Genomic DNA, 16,962 nt, shown 5'->3' with positions numbered 1-16,962 from the left:
TCCATGAGTAAAATTACATCATGGCCAAAAACTAAAGAATATAGGGTAGTGTTTATGCTCATTCTTTTTGAAGTTCAATATGCCCACAATACTTCAGACAACAAATAGTCCCAGCTTGTAGGATTTCTATCCACTAGTTTCCTCAAACTATTCTTGATAATCTTATTAGTGGCTTCTACTTGACCATTTGCCTATGCTTAATATGGTGTGGAATTCAAAATTCGAATACCGTATTCTTGTGTGAAGGCTTTTACTCTGGTTCCATTGTCCATTGTTATAGATTGAGGAATTCCAAACCTATGGACTATCATTTCTTTTATAAACTGAATAACATCAAACTCACCCACTTCTTTATAAGGTTTTGCTTCAACCTATTTTGTAAAGTAATCTATTGCAATGATTATGAAGCAATTTTTCTTTCTTGAAATTGGTTTGATTTTTCCAATTAAATTCATTGCCCATCCTCTAAAGGGCTATGGTTTTATTATCGCATGAAAATCTAAAGTAGGAATCCTAGGAATTGGACCATATTTTTAGCATTCTACGCAACCTTGTGCATATTTAATGCAGTCTTTCAATACACTTGGTCAATAGTAACTATATCTGTATATCAACCATTTCATTTTTATACCTGATTGGTGTGAACTACATATGCCTTCATGGACTTTGACTAAGATTTGCTTTGATTCATCATCACTAATGCATTTCAATAGGATACCGTCAACTCCTCTTTTGAATAAAGTTTTATCTTGTTTTCCCATTAAAAAAAAAATTTCCTAGCTTTAAGTTTTAAAGCATTATTTGTACAAGCACTTGGGTTTTTAAATAATCAATGATTGGGTTTCTTCAATCATTAACTTGGGTATCAAGATGAAAAATTTGGGTCCCTAATTCCTTATCGATGACTAATGAGAGTATCCTTATACTTAATTAAACATGGGGGACTTTGTGCAACCTGATTAATTTCTTTATGTCCAGAAGCACTTTATTCCATGCAATTGGCTTCCTCATTCTTACTTCAAGGGACATGGTTTAACTTAGTATCGCTAAATTGTTCTAGAAATTGTCTCGCAGCCACAAAGTATGGTGCAATGGACAAACTACAACATTTATGATACACCAGCGAGTTGCCTAATTACTAATTGCGAAACACCGTAAACCTCCACACTTTTTATTCCCATTACCAATAACATCTCTAACCCAATGGTCAGAGCCTCATACTCAATGATCAATAGGAAAATTCATACCATTTATGCATTCATAGTTCCATATCTAACAGAAACACAGATGCAAATTCAATCAATAGAGAGAAAGAGAGAGAGAACACAATGATTTCTTAATTAAAACACCCGTGGCTTGGCAACAATAGTAGAATGCTTCAATATGTGCAAGTTGAATTGGCCTCCCTTCTCGGAAGTGTCTAGCTTTGAGTGTCCCGGTGGAGGCAAGAGCTCAAAGTTTTTACTAATTAAACGTCCCAACATGATTCCAAGAATCGGCAAGGCAAGTATAATCGCTGGACAACTCCTCCTTCCAACACCAAAAGGAAGGTACCTAAAATCATTGCCACTGGCTTCCACTTTGGCCTCTTCTTCTAAAAACTTTTCAGGCCGAAGACTTGTGGGTTTTTCCAATTGGCAGGGTTGTTAGCAAGCCACAATGCATTCACAAGGATCTTGCTTTCAGCTGGAATGTCAAACCCGCCAAGCTTAGCATCATGGAGGTTCATGTGTGGGACTAACAGAGGAATGGCCATCCTTAGCCGGAGAGTTTCCTTGATTACAGCTTGTAGATAAGGGAGTTTGTGGGTGTCTGGCTCTGTGATTTGTACACCTGGACCAAGCACCGTGTCAAGCTCATTTCGTAGCAATGCCCCGTTCAATCGACCACAATGTGGTCTCAATTGCTTCATGCATGCATGCATGTGACATTAATTAATATCATTTTCTTTTAAAGCTTAGCGAACCATCAATCAGATTTTTGCATAATATAATCAAGCCTACAACAATACCGACAGAGGAGGAATATAATCAATTAATGCACTACATTTTTAATTTTAAATCAATAGCTTTATTGTTTAATTGTACCAGGACAAATTATGTTAGATACAAATTCCTCTTCATTTTTTGATTGGATGATTTAATTTTCGTCCTAAAAAAGGATATTGTACTGTATCACTTTTTGATTGGATGATTTAAGTTATAGTAACTATTCTCATATGAAATAAATAAATAAAATACACGAAATGAAAATGAATCAATCCAAATATACACTAAAATAACAAACAAACAAAGTTAGAGACCACACAAACTGACAAATAATGTACGGAATGCCACCATCTCATTTTTAAGCACCAACATTTACATTTACATGATTTTGCCTTTTGATATTATATTCATATATATAAGCTCAGCGCGCAGGCACATTAATTGTTCAAGCTAAACATCATGAATAGCAGTCAAAGGTTGAATGTTCGTGATGACAAAATGACAAATTTAGGATGCTATATCAAACTTTTTTTTTTTTAAAGGTAAAACATTGTTTTGCTTTTTAAATTTTATCATCCCTAAACTTTCCCAGAAGAATATAACATGTGAAACAATTTGCTTGCATTCTATTACTATTCCGTGTACGTAGTACGTGGGACTGAGTTGGAAGAATCTTCGCCTCTCGTGGACCATCAATTCAAAATGACGGTCCATTTCGTTCAATTGAACTCTTATTATGAGATGAATATTGGTCTTATTAATTATTAGATAGTGAAGTTTTTTTTTTTTTTTTTGATAAAATAGATAGGGAAGTTGTTGATAGTTCGCTTTTGTAATTATGGCTTCACCCAAAAATAAAAAATAAAAACCCCTTACTTTCCAGATAAACATGAAAAGAGAACGAATAGGATCCACAAAAATTTCTTTTTAAGTTCAATCAAATCTACGTTGAAAAAAAAAATACTTTTCAAAGCTGCGGGTTTGATTAATAATTTTAGAGAGATGCTACGTCTATAACAATTTTACAATATTTTTATAACAAATCACAGGTAGTTAGTTGTTATTGGTTCAAATTTGAAATTAACACTAAGATTACTTTTTTGCCCTAACAATAACAACCAGTAACAACTTGCCACTTAGGATTTGTTGTAAAAATGTTGTAAAATTGTTGTAGACATATCATTTCTCATAATTTTAATGTGCTCATCCGTTTTTCTTTTTTACTTTTATTTTTTGACAAATATATTTTCTTTTTCCTCAAATTTAGTAACTTTTAATTTCCAAACTTTACCCCGATGGGTTTAATGCATCAAAGCCCTTGATCCAAGCTTTTACCCAATCACCACATAATTGTCCATATAGTGGCAATACTACATATATACTAGAGGCAAAACTACTTAGAGATGTGGGGAGGCATGGCCCCCAAACTTCTCAAATATTAGACTTTTATTCCTAAATTTACCTAAATATCACAAAAGAAAAATGATTAACCCCACAAACTCTTCATCTTTCTTGTATAACTCAATTAAATTAATTCAATTTCATATTTGTTATAATTTTGGCCCTCCATTCATAAAATCCTAATTCCGCCACTGTATAATACCTTTGGTTTCATCTAACACCTCTTTTCTTTTTTGGACACTGCTATCATATTTTATGTGAAAGAAACATAAGGTAACTTACCAGCAACGTTTATGTTCTCAACAATGTAGAGGACGCTGTCTTCGTTAATCTCACCCTTTTGCTGTGCGTCAAGAATATGATCTATTGCACATTTTAGAGCATTGTTGTCCGTAGATTTCGTGCTTGCGAGCTTCCTATAAATCAAGAATCAAAAAAATTCTCATATGACACGAAATGGATAGTATTGTATGTAAATATTTTAGTATATTGTTGAAGAATAAAGTCATTCTGTTGTTTGGATTTAAAAAAAAAAGATAAATATAAATAATTCGATTTTAATAGAACCTAATTAAAAAGAGTAATTAAGAAAAGAAAATCATCAATAGAAAAGGAAAGAAAAGCCTACTTCCTCTCCTCAAGAAAATAATCCTTGAAGACCTGCAACCTCCTTTCCTTGACTTCCTTGCATATCTTTAAATAGCCTCTCAAAAATGGCCTCAAAATGGGAATAAAATCTCCATAATTATACACAAAGCTTTGAGCCAACCTACTCCTCTCCCCATTCAACGTTTTAAGCCTCACAAACAAAGGGCCATCCTCACTTTCAAACCTCCTATCAGACATGATCCTCTATATACATGTTATTGTGCATCATAAGCTGCAATCGTTTCCTCAACACAAACCCAGTTGTTGATGCCTCGGGAATCTTCTTAACATCATCAACAACCCTAGCAATCTCCTCCTCCCAACCAAACCTATATTGCTGAGCAACCTTGTTTGTGAAAAAGGGTACAGTCATGATCCTCCTCATCTTGCGCCAGTGCTCACCATACACAGTGAAGACCATGTCTTGGCCTTTACCAGTGAAAATATCAAACACTAGTTCGTGAACCAAACTCGACCCCTTGAGTGTGAAGGACCTCTTTGGCAAGGTTGCGTTGGCCCATGCGGAGCAAGAAAATGTCACCATATTTGCGAGCGAGGTGGGAGAGGTTGCGGTGGTTGAGGTCATCGCCAACTTGACTTGGAGCCAGTTGCCAAAAATGGGGACGGGAATAGGACCAGGTGGGAGCTTGAAACGCTTGCCACGAAGTTTAGAGTTGAAGATAGCGAGAAGAATGGTGAAGAAGAGGGATAGGAGGAGTTTTTCTAAAAAGAGAAGGTCCATGGTGGTTGTGGGAGATGGAGTAGGTATACACGTAGACGTAGTTGTAAAGGAGCTAGCTAGTTAGGTATATGATAATGAGAGTTGGGTGGGAATTGAAGAAAGACTTTTTATAATATAGAGAGAGGGTATAGGCATAGCTGCTGGGAGTGAGGGGTTAGGTGCACGGGCATTCAGTGAGTGAGGTAGTTAGTGGAGGAGGGTGTTGACACAATTAATTAATTGACGTGTGTTAGATTTAGAGGCCAAAAGTTGAAGGGTTGAGGTTGGAGAGGGTTAAGTAAGCAGGTGATTTAAAGGAATCATAAACACAAATGATGGAAAAGATGGTGCTTTTATTTTTATTATATTTGTTTTGCTGCTGCATTTTTCTCCAACAAAATCATATATAGAAGAAATTAAACTTTGATCCACAACCACAAAACTTGGTACTCATTTTGGTCGAGATGGAGATGGAAAACTTTATGTAGAAATCGGTTATGATTATATAGAGTAAGAGAAACAAACCACATGGTTCAAGTTGTAATTGAGTTCCGTTAATTAGGACAAAATCCTAACAATGTCATTTCAATCCAAATTGTAGTGTGTCCAACATAGAACTTGAAAGTTCGTGGACCAAATTAATGATAAGAACCTAACCACGTGTGATAACTAGGAATTTTTATTAGGGAAACCATATTTATTGCAAATGTATATTTTTGTTTATTATAATCATCCAAATAAAAAATGATTTAACTGTACCAAATTCTACACTTTTTCAAACCAAATGCAATTTCTTTAAGCTGAAAGAGCATGAAATGTGCTGTAAATTGAGGATTCTAATAAAGCCCTAAAAAAATTATCACTAATATTACTCCTCAAACGAAAGGACCTCCTCGGAAACATCCAATATCTCCTCAACTTCAACTTCTTTTGCTTCATACTCCTCTTCATCGCTGGCTTCTCCATCCCTGAGTTCCAGCCTCTCCAGTTTTTCTACTTCATGCAAATGCTTCCACTCATTGACCCATTTGTCCCATTCATCCTTCAACATCCTCCGCTTATCACGATCTTGCTCACTCAATAGCATTGAATCATCCTGGTCCTCTACCTTGTACTTCATACTGTACTTCTTTAAGTTCTTAGCAATCTCTTCTTCTTTCTCAGGACTCAATACTGACGGTGGTCTTGGGCGCCACGATAACTGTTAAAAACAGTATGAGAACAAGTATACAGCAAATAATTTCACTTGTAATAGAGAAGGAAAATTGAGTTCGTGTATATACAAGACAGGGTTAAAAACCATGGAATATTGGTAAGATTACCTGAAAGAAAGGATCCTTCAAGATCCTATAACGTAGCTTGCCATTGAAGGACCAGATGTTGAAACCATTTTCCATCTCATGTACTGAAGTCACTGCAGTTCCAACATACCTAATAGATGCAAAAAGGTCAAATGTTACAACCAAGATTACAAGAAAAAGAAAAAAATCTGCTGGATTGCCTTCCAACTAATTCAATGCAGGTATATATCTTAACCATGAAATGAATATAGCAGTTATGCAGTGCACTTTGATTTGAATATAGCCAAATAATTAAACCACAAAATTACCTTCCAGTAGGATCCCATTCAATATCTGTTGCCATAAAATGCTCTGCTGTTGCCATGGTTTCAAGCTCATCAACATCATAAAACTCCAACTGTCCATTGAAACGCTTTAATCCTGCTAGTATAATGAAGCGACCAGCAGGTGACCAGAAAAGAGTATTTGCCTGCTTCCCTTTCAGAGTAGTGAGCTTTTTGACCTTGTGTGTATTGTTTACAGAGCGCATTGAGTAGAAACTTATATCGGGTCTTGGGTTATCACCATGGATAATTGCAAACCTGTGACCTTTTGGCTCCCATGCGAAGGCAATAATCTTATCGTTCTTATTCTCAAGCTCAAAAACCTCAATGGGAATACCCCGTTCTCTTATACGAAAAAGCTCAAAACCTGTGCATGTGCTTTTTTTCGTTTTTGTATATCGATCAACCTTAACAGCAAGATAATCCCCATTGCTTTGCCAGTACATTTTGCATTCACTAACACTGAAAAGATTCTTCTGCCTTAACTCATCCTTACTTGGGATTTGCATAAGACTTACCTGAGAATCATTTGGATGAATTTACATTAATGTAACTTAATTCATACATTTGAGAGAAGAGAAAGCACAACTTGTAAATAAAAAATCATATCCATATTAAACAACAATGCTCACCCTAGCAGGATGGTCCCCCAGCTCAGGAACAAAGAGAGCAAAAATTGGATCAGTAGGTGACCAACTGAAATCCACAACATTTTCAACCTTCAAGGATTTCTTGTCAATAAGTGAAAAGGTTTCTGTTTCATAGACAGAGATAATATTTTTCCCAATTCTAGCAAAATATTTGTCCTCTTTATCCCCTGCCCATCTGGGAAAAAAGGTATTAATCCATTAGATTAAGGAATGATATTGAAAATAGTCATATGCAGGAAGAGAAACTCACCTGAAAACAGGCCATGACACCCCTTTAACACCGCCAGTTGCTCCAATATCAAAGTCATCAGCACTTCCCTTGAACCCTCTCATCACTTTTCCAGTTCTCACATCAAAAATATTTATCACAACCATCTAAAATATAAATTCACATTATCAATATTTCCGGGCCCAATGAATTTACAGTTCAGTAATGACTGGCAAAGTAGAAAAACTCACATTTGCACCACAAGGATTACTTGGTTCGTGGCTGCTATAGGTTACTAAATATTTCTCACCAGGGGAAAAATCAATCAGTTTAACCTGCAGTTAATATCAATTAAATTATATATCAAGGGGAAAATGTTACACAATGAGAAACCAAAAACAAAATTCAACCTGAGGATGAGCATAGCGCATAAGACGATTAAAGGTACTGGCACCTCCCCAAACAGCGGCACCTTGCCTATGAAGTGTCGCCAAGTAAGTCCCCAGTGGAGACCACTGCACAAAACTTTCAGTCCAGAACTGTAAAGCAAAACAAATAGGACCATTCATCAAAGTGATATAAAGTATAAATTGGCCAATTGATAAATTTTCAATTAATAATGTTCCAGCAGTGGGCAGATGTTCATTAATTGTTGTAAGTAGAAGTACGCCACACTAAGCTTTAGTATCAAACTATCACAGGAAAGAGAGAGATATCCTCCCAACAATACATAATCAACAGTATTATGTGATAGTATCAGGATATTTAGACTTAGATATATATATATATATATATTCTACTCACAGCACGCTTATAAACAGGCTCAGCCTTCGGCTGCATTGCATCATTCCACAAAACCTCTGTATCTGAACCCGCACGAATCACAAACTGATCACGAGCTTTTTCATCAGTCAGCCATTGTTGAAGATTTTCCTGTAATGACGCAAGAGCATATAGATCATAATAGACTTTCAAAGGGAAAAAACAGATAAATAGTGCAGATAGAGAGGGAATTTGTTCGCATGAAATTTTCTGATGAATACTAATATTTTATTGAAAAAGACCTCGGTATACAAGATATATACTAAGAAAACAAATTAGTCAAGAAAAAGAATAACTATTAATGAAAGTAAGCAATGAGTTCAACATCCCAAAACATGGACCCATCCTGCCAACACAAATTATATGCCACAGTAGCCCCCTAATCCAGAGCAATGCTAAACAGAAAAGGGAAAAGATCCTTTCGAACCCCAACTCTGCACCAACAATCAAGCCAAAAACAAACATTAGCCCCTTTTCCCTCAGTAAGCGAAATAGACCTGGAAAACCAGTGCCAACCCACTCGAATATACTTCCAAAAGCACACTCCATAGCCAGCTTCAGACTCCTTCAAACACCACCAGGCCCAATCACAACCCTATTTGCATACCACCACCTACCTCCAGAGAGCATTCTTTACTGTAGCAAATTTCCATAACCACTTTCACAACAGAGCTTGGTTAAACCACCCCATCTACCTCACTCTAAATCCTCCCTGTCTAATATGGTTGCACACTGTCTTCCAATTCACAAGGTGATACTTAAATTCGTCCCCCAATCTGACCCAAAGAAAACCCCTCTACACCTTCTCCATAAACAACTAGCTGGGAGACGATTGTGGAGGAAATAGGTAAGTAATTTTTTTTCTCTAACTATTTAGTTAGTTGGCCCGGTTTGCAAACAATATACATTACTAACACCTCGAGTCTTAGAAACTCGAATTTTGCGCTCAGACCTCGACTTTTTGAGGGTCGATTTTTGCCACGTCAAACAGAAAAAATCGACCCTCAAAAAGTCGAGGTCTGAGCGCAAAATTCGAGTTTCTAAGACTCGAGGTGTTAGTAATGTATATTGTTTGCAAACCGGGCCAACTAACTAAATAGTTGGCTAATTATGGGTAATTACCCATTTCGTCCGACGATTGTTCACAGGAAATTAGGAACAACATAAACTATCTATTTGGTCAACAGTGAACAAATCTAAAAGCATACCTATTACATATTAAAACGTGCAAAGAAGGTACCTTTACGCAAATTATAATGAACTTTGATTTATTTTAGATCTAATTTATGTGAGTCGTAGAAATATGAGCTACAAATAAAATGTTATATGTTTTAAATAAAAAGTGTTCTCTAACAAGTTCTCATGCATTGCATCAAAAATACTAGCGATAAAATGGCAGTTTAAATACACGATTTAGTTTTAACTTGATGTGTGGTGTTGTGTAACTTACCAAAAAATATTGCTATTAGTAGCTAAGGACAAAGATACGTGTATGTTTTTCTTATTTGGATTCTAAAGAGGATGGGGGAATCTGATCATAGAATTTCATCTTTTCCTCGGTTTTTTTCTTTTTCTTTTTCTTTTTTGCATATAAAGTTGCTTTTTTCAGAAAAACCATATTAAACATGTTACCCTAGTGGATTGGGGTTGCACGTGTGAACATAGTGGTGAATATATTCATCATCTGTTCCCCATTGCTCTTTTGCAAGGGAACTATTGTCCTTTGCCTTTTGTTTTAGGACTTTACTAACGTGTTAGAGCACACAATAATTTTTATTTTTGGAAAAAAAAAATTTCAAGAATTGAAAAAATATTGATAACTTTTTCAATTTTCAAAAAAACGTTTCCAAAAGTGGATGGCTTAAGGCACACATTAACCGAACCTTTGTTTTTATAGTCCAAAAAGTGGTGTTTGATATGATATGTACGGAGGACGGAAAAAGGAGAGGAAAGGGGGTGAGAATGATGTAGAAAATAGAAAAAAGAACAAATCATTATGTAAATGCGTCAAGAAACGGTGAGTGCTGGAAATTCGAAGCATGGGTTTTTAGGGAAGTGAATTATATATGCATGTAGGCATAGTAAAAGCAGCTGATAGTAACATACTCAAGTTCAATCGGAATTTTAAGGACAATAAGAGATCAGAAATCATGAAAGAAACAGATTGATTGAAGAAATACCCCCGGAGTATATGGCTTAAATTCAGGAGGGGCCCACTGCTCTGGAACTTTCATGAAGGTATCAAAATCATCGAACATGTTGACCACAAAAATGTGACGCTTGTCCAACTTGTACCCATTAGTTCTCTCCTTTGCAAGCTCAGCTTCCTACAAGAAAAAGGACATGCATAAGCGTAAGCATTAAACCCCACTGCTTATAAAATATAAAAAGTAACAGGCATAATATATATATAATATAAAAACAGAAACTTTAACTAACATAACAATCCAATTGCATTGGTATATACTATATAATAAGTATCCAAAAGTATCCAAAGGTTAAATTCATATCAATGAGTGGAGAGAGAGAGAGAGAGAGAGAGAGAGAGAGAGAGGTAGCTCAGGGGTATTGAACTCAATAAAGCAATAGCCGAAGGTACATTGTGTCTGAGAATCAACAGGCATGCAAAGGCCATTCTCCTTGATGACACCAATCTGACTGTAGATTCTATGAATAACATCTTCAAGCTTTTCTTTCTTCGTTTTCGCATCTATTTCAGGGAGATTGTCAACAATAATAATGTTGCTAAACCCACTACCGTACAACTCCAAATCCTTATTCAGATTCTTATCTCCTTCTTCATCATCGCTACATTACAATCCAGAAACAGTGTCAAATCCAAACTGAAACTTATATATAATTCAGCATGTATGTAATTGCTAATAATAATAATAAATTGGGTGTTATACCTTGGGATGCCGAAGTCTTGGCCAGGAGGGAGGTAAATGGAATTGAGGTCGAGTTGGACGAAATCAATTCCGAGAAAAGACGCCGTCGTCTCTATCTCTTTCATCACCATCACGTCCGCCATGTTTGCCTTTCTTTTCACTCTCTCTGTAACTGTTACAGAAAGATAATTTCTGCCTTATGGTGCAAGGAACTGGAAGAGAGAGACCGCGAGAGCATAGTAGACACTAGACGACAAATATTCTAGGGTTGTGGCAAAGACTAAAGATTCATTAGGCTATCTATTTATATAATAAATTTTTAAAAAAAATAGGCTTACAAGGATGTTTATTGTCTCAGTCCAGTCCACTTAAGCCCTATCCAAATAATTGGGTCTATTACTATTAGAATCCAAAAATTTCAGGCTCAAATATTTTAATGGGCCACGAGTGCATCTTACTACTAAATCACTCTTATTTATATAATTATATTTTTTTTAAATAATATTTTTTACATTTAATTTTTAAAAAGGGAGATTAGTTAATTTTTTACAATTTTTTATTTTCATAATTGTTATGTATATATGAAAAATTTGTTTATTTGAAAATATATTAATTTTAGAAATTAATACACCTACTAAAGAATAGTTATTACAACTTTTTTAGAGATAAATAGTTATTCCTCATTTTTTAAAAATAACTATTCATAAAGAATAAATATTTCTTATAATAAAAATATAACCAAATTACTAAATAATTAAATCATAGGAATAGACCACCACACACCCTTGGTGTAATGGTCACTCCATAAGTATAAGCACTTGTAAGGTGTGGGAGGCAAGAGTCAGGGTTCAAGTCTTCAAGAGGGAGCTTCACACACATATACACTTAGATTATACTAAAATAAAATTTCTATCTTGTGTTAAAAAATTTAAAAAAAAAAAAACCATAGGAACAGGGATGAACCCAGGTGGGGGCCCATGGGCCTGGGCACCCCTGGGTCCTTTTTTTTTTTTTTTAGTCATTCTATATTTCATTTTTGAATTTGGGCCCTCCTTTTTCCTAATCAGTCTAACTCAAATAGCAACTATTCAATTCAAAAACTTAATAAAAACAATAAAAATATTCACAATGGTGATTGTATTTTAGCAAAAAAACTATTTTACAGTCAAAGAACAAAAAAAAAAAAAAAAACATATGTTATTGGAGAAGCTAAAACTATTTTTTTTTTGCAACTATAGCAAACTGGTATAAATACTAGTTGACTGTGGCAAGTTGTTAAAAATAAAATAAAATAAAATATTTTATTAAGATTATATCTCTTCCTTCAATTAAAAAACTCAAATTCTCTCTCTTCCTTATTATTTTAATGAGTTGTTTATATTATTTTAAATGAAATGATTAAAAAAAATAGAACATTTGATATTCGGTATATTGTAAAGTGATGTAGTAAAATAGATAAAGTAGCTTTTTGAAGTACTAAAAGCTAAAAATTTTAGCATCACCATTGGGAATGCTCTAACTTAAAAAATAAATAAATAAATAAATAAAAATAAAAAAATCCTAACCAGTATAGTATTAAAAAAAAAAACATTATTTTGTTTTGATTTTGTCTTTGTTGGTAGATGATTGCATCTTAATGTATTTAGAAACAACGATTTTGTGTATTTATAATTTTTTTATACTATATGGATGTTTATTTAGAGTTTTTTCTTTCTTTCTACTCTGGCCCCTACTAGCTTAAAATCCTAGGTCTGTTCCTGCATAGAATTAATTATTACATTACAGTGTTTATTACAGTCTACCAAACATACCATTTTATTTTAATCCATGAGTTATTTTTATTATTATTATTTAGATGAAACAAATATGTCACGACCCAAACCCGATACCTGGATTTGTAACCATAACCAAGATACGAATGTCAAAGTTGAACCTAATATTAAAAAGAACTAACTAAACTTTTACTGATCTTGTCCTTACACCTCTAAAAAAATGGTCGTATAGAAAGAAAATATCGTCACATTCTTGATGTTGACCGCACCTTTCTCATTTCAACCTCTATTCCTGAGCGCTTTTGGGGTGAGGTAACATTCATTGCTGTTTACACCATTTCGTATTCCTTCACCATTTCAAACCCTTGACTACTCATTTCTTCGAGTTTTTGGTTATGCTTGTTTTGTCTCTCTTCCTACTCACGAACGAACAAAACTCCATCCTTATGCTCATCTCTGTTGTTTCCTTGGCTATGGTATATCCCAAAAGGGATTTCGCTGCTATGATCCCATAACTCATTGCCTTTATTTCTCCCATCGTGTTGAGTTCTTGGAACATTGTCCTTTCACGAGTCTTCAAGTTTCCTATGTCCTCTTCCTCAAAGTCTCCTATTTTTACTAATCTTTTCATCCCTCTTTATCTTGAACTTATGGAGGATTCTTCAACATCGGCTATCCTCTTAGACAACTTATCTCCAGCTTTGTCCTCAACACATGACCTGCCTATCTTGGATCTTGTGGCACCACCATCTCCTAAGCCTCTTGTTGGTCCTAACCTTCATCGCTCTACTCAGGTAAACGTTCCTCCTCCATATCTCACTGATTATCACTGCTCTTTTGCTCTTGCTACCCTCTACGAGCTTCACACCTATTGTAAGGCTCATACTGACCTTTTTTGGCAGCAAGCTATGTCCGAAGAACTAGATGCCCTTCACAAAAATCACACTTAGGATATGATTAATTTGCCTCCTAGTTAGTCTGTAGTCGGTTGTAGATGGGTTTACAAGATCAAGACCTAGGCTGATGGATTTGTTGAACAATACAAGACTCACCTAGTTGCCAAAGGCTTTACTCAGGAATATGGCATTGACTATTAGAAAACATTTTCTCTAGATGCTCGCCTTACATCTGTCAGATGTCTCATTGCTGTGGCCGCCATTTGTTGTTCACCTTTATCCTCTTTATCAAATGGATGTGAAGAATGCTTTCCTTTATGCAGACCTCCAAGAAGAAGTGTACATGCAACCACCTCCTAGTTATACTCACCTAGGCCGTCAAGTTTGTCGCCTTTGTCGTGCTCTTTATGGCCTCAAGCAGGCATCTCGGGCTGCTTGGTTTGAAAAGTTTAGCTCAGTTATTGCTCAACAGGGTTTCACTTCAAGTTCTCATGACACTGCTCTCTTCGTCCAAAGATCCTCTGCTGGTATCACTCATATTCTTTTTTATGTTGATAACATGATTATTACTAGAGATGACTCTGTAGGTATCTGCTCTCTATAGCACTTCCTTAGTCAGCATTTTGAGAAGAAAGATTTAGGCACTCTCAACTATTTTCTTAGGTTTTCTCAACTATTTTCTTAGGCTTGAGGTTACCTTATCCTCAATCTTTCCCACGCTAAATATGCTTCTGATCTTCTCTTCAAAGCCGAATAAGACTGTTTCCACTCCCTTGAAATTCAATACCAAGCTCACACCCTTAGATGGTGAACCTATATCAGATGCTACTTATTACTGTCAATTGGTTGGTAGTTTGATCTATATATCTAGTATCACTCGCTTGAATATTTCACATGCTGTGAGTATGGTTAGTAAATTCATGGACGCCATTCGTTCTGTTCACTATGTTGTTGTTCTTCAGATTTTCCGATACATCAAGGGTACACTTTATCGTGGTCTTCACTATTCCTCTCAGTCTTCTCTTGAGCTCCATGCTTATTCAGATGTAGATTGGGCAAGTGATCCGACTGATTGATGCTTCATCACAAGTTTTTGTTTTTTGTTGGGTACTTCTCTTGTCTCATGGTGTAGCAGGAAGCAAGATGTGGTTTCCCATTCCAATACCAAGGCTAAGTATCATGCCCTTGTCGACACCACTTGCGAGCTTGTCTGGCTTCGATAGCTCTTGGCTAACATGGATGCTCCACAGCCCACTATTACTCCTTTTTATTGTGATAATCGTAGTGCTATCTACATTGCTCATAACGATCTCTTCCATAAACGCATCAAACACATTGAAATCGACTGCCATGTCACTCGCCAGCATCTCAAGAAAAGTAATCTTTAGTTATTCTCCATCTCCTCTGCCGACCAATCTGCTAATATCTTCACCAAACTCACCTGCCTAGTTATCTTCGAGATCTTATATCCAAACTCCAATTGACTTCTTCCTTGCCACCTCAAGTTTGAAGGGGGGTGTTAGTATATAACTTAGTCTAACTTAGCCTAATCCATCGGACTTAGCTTAGTATACTATATTTGTAGAATACTCATTTTACTTATACTTAACAGATACCCAGCTTGTATGAAGCTCTTTATTGTACATTAATTATACAAACAGAATACACATCAATATATAGGATATCTACCGACAAAGTTGGTTCCCTGAAACTGTGGGGCTTATTGAAGCTTACCGTGTTTTGGAGTATGCAAGGGAGTATACACGAAGTTCCATTGGGTCAAGCTTGAAAAATGTCCAAACCTTATTATTGTTATAATTTATTTGGTGTTTTTTGTCCCAAGCGGCTTGGGCAGTGTGTTGGGCCCTCCCCATTAACAGGCAATAGGTCATCAGTCCTTTCTTTTTCTTTTTTTTTGGTAAACTGTCGTCAGTCCTTTCAAATGTAATTGTGACTTCTTTAAAGATGCGTTTGAATATTGTTTATTTGCTAAAAATTAAAAATTTATTATTAAAAATATTATAGTAAAATAATTTTTAGATGTGTAAATAATTATATGAGACCCAAATTTATATTAAAATTTATATTTAGATGACTTTTGTGAATTTATAAACAGTATTCATGGACCCACAGACAAAACACAAAACGCAAGGATTGGGCAAAACGCCCAATCCAAGCGTACGCTTAAAATTGTTACACCCACTATAATTGGAATGAAGTGCTATTTGAGTTCACATTCAATGGCTAACCAATAAACATACCTTTCAGTGGCGGAACAAGGGCATATACACTTTTTTAAGTACTCATTTGAATGGACTTTTTTATAAAATTAAAAAAAAAATATATATATATATATATATTTTTTTTTTTTTTTAAATAGGTGAAAGTACAACTTAATGGACTTTTTTATAAAATTATAAAATATATATATATATATATATTTTTTTTTTTTTTTAAATAGGTGAAAGTACAACTGTATCTTGAAAAAATAATGTAATGCCTTAAACAATTGTAAATTTTTCTTTTTTGAGATGAATATAAGATCATCGGAACAAAGTGCTTAGTTCTTATGTAATTTCATAATTAGAGTATTTTAATCAATTACTTGCAATAATATTACATTTTGGGGAGATCAACGTATGGACATCGATAGGCTATTTCCACAAACTTTCCCTTTATAAATTAAGCCATTCGAGAAGGGTGACCTATATATGTTCTTTCTATTATATGTCTATTTGTCTGTCTTGTTAAAATCTATAGAGAACTTCTAGAAAAATTTGAAAGAAAAGTTTGGTACAAATAGAGAATTATTATTTCCGGTAAACATATATATGCAAGTAGTTAGAAGGTTAATTAACGTGGCATGGGAGATTGGGACCCCATGGAATCTTGACCATGGTGGGTATATGGTCGTTGTTTGTCATATGAGGGTAGACCCATACATGGTCATGATCCACGACGTAGGGTAAAGGTTTGAATCAATTTACCATAGGAATTGTAATACACATGTATGATCGATGGAAGAATCTATAGCCCCCACTAAACCTTCAAATTAAGGACCAAGAAGGCAAGAACTTACTTCATTTTTTTTTATATGCAATGCATGGTCATACTTCTTCAATTTTGCAAATAGAAAAAAACAAACATGGTCGTACTTCAAACCTCAGAAAATTCTCCGAGGGGTCCAAAAAGTTTGGATTCAATGGGGCATGCAAGGTCTTCCTCTAGACTAAGGAAAAAGTTTGAAATCCCTTTGCGGACCATGACTAAGTCATCTTTCCAAGTTCTTTCTATTATATTGTAAAGGTCTACCGTGTGAAAGAAACTCAAACTTGGAATAATTT

The 16,962-nt window shown here is 35.1% G+C and overlaps 1 protein-coding gene and 1 pseudogene across 1 annotated transcript; both read right to left on the bottom strand.

Moving 5' to 3' along the window:
* Positions 1 to 1,147: 1,147 nt before the first annotated feature.
* LOC112006654 (trans-cinnamate 4-monooxygenase-like) lies at positions 1,148 to 4,894 on the bottom strand (annotated as a pseudogene).
* Positions 4,895 to 5,454: 560 nt separating this feature from the next.
* LOC112006656 (eukaryotic translation initiation factor 3 subunit B) lies at positions 5,455 to 11,219 on the bottom strand. Its single transcript, XM_065780212.1, has 11 exons — positions 10,972 to 11,219; positions 10,623 to 10,870; positions 10,243 to 10,391; positions 8,045 to 8,173; positions 7,651 to 7,779; positions 7,492 to 7,575; positions 7,283 to 7,407; positions 7,015 to 7,207; positions 6,368 to 6,900; positions 6,081 to 6,189; positions 5,455 to 5,959 (listed from the first exon to the last, which is right to left on the bottom strand). The coding sequence occupies exons 1-11, from the start codon at positions 11,091 to 11,093 to the stop codon at positions 5,627 to 5,629; spliced, it is 2,154 nt and encodes a 717-aa protein (XP_065636284.1). The 5' UTR covers positions 11,094 to 11,219; the 3' UTR covers positions 5,455 to 5,626.
* Positions 11,220 to 16,962: the final 5,743 nt, after the last annotated feature.

This window comes from Quercus suber, unplaced genomic scaffold, assembly GCF_002906115.3.
Source record: "Quercus suber isolate HL8 unplaced genomic scaffold, Cork oak 2.0 scaffold_228, whole genome shotgun sequence".
NCBI classification, from domain to species: Eukaryota; Viridiplantae; Streptophyta; class Magnoliopsida; order Fagales; family Fagaceae; genus Quercus; species Quercus suber.
Note: the sequence above shows the minus strand (reverse complement) of the source record. Positions and strands in the feature narration are given on the sequence as shown.

Excerpts from the sequence above, each read along its gene's own strand:
- LOC112006656 (XM_065780212.1), bottom strand. The coding sequence starts at position 11,093 with ATGGCGGACGTGATGGTGATGAAAGAGATAGAGACGACGGCGTCTTTT. Across the intron at positions 7,576-7,650 it reads TGCGCTATGCTCATCCTCAG|GTTAAACTGATTGATTTTTC; the intron begins GTTGAATTTTGT and ends TATTAACTGCAG. Across the intron at positions 5,960-6,080 it reads TGAAGGATCCTTTCTTTCAG|TTATCGTGGCGCCCAAGACC; the intron begins GTAATCTTACCA and ends TGTTTTTAACAG.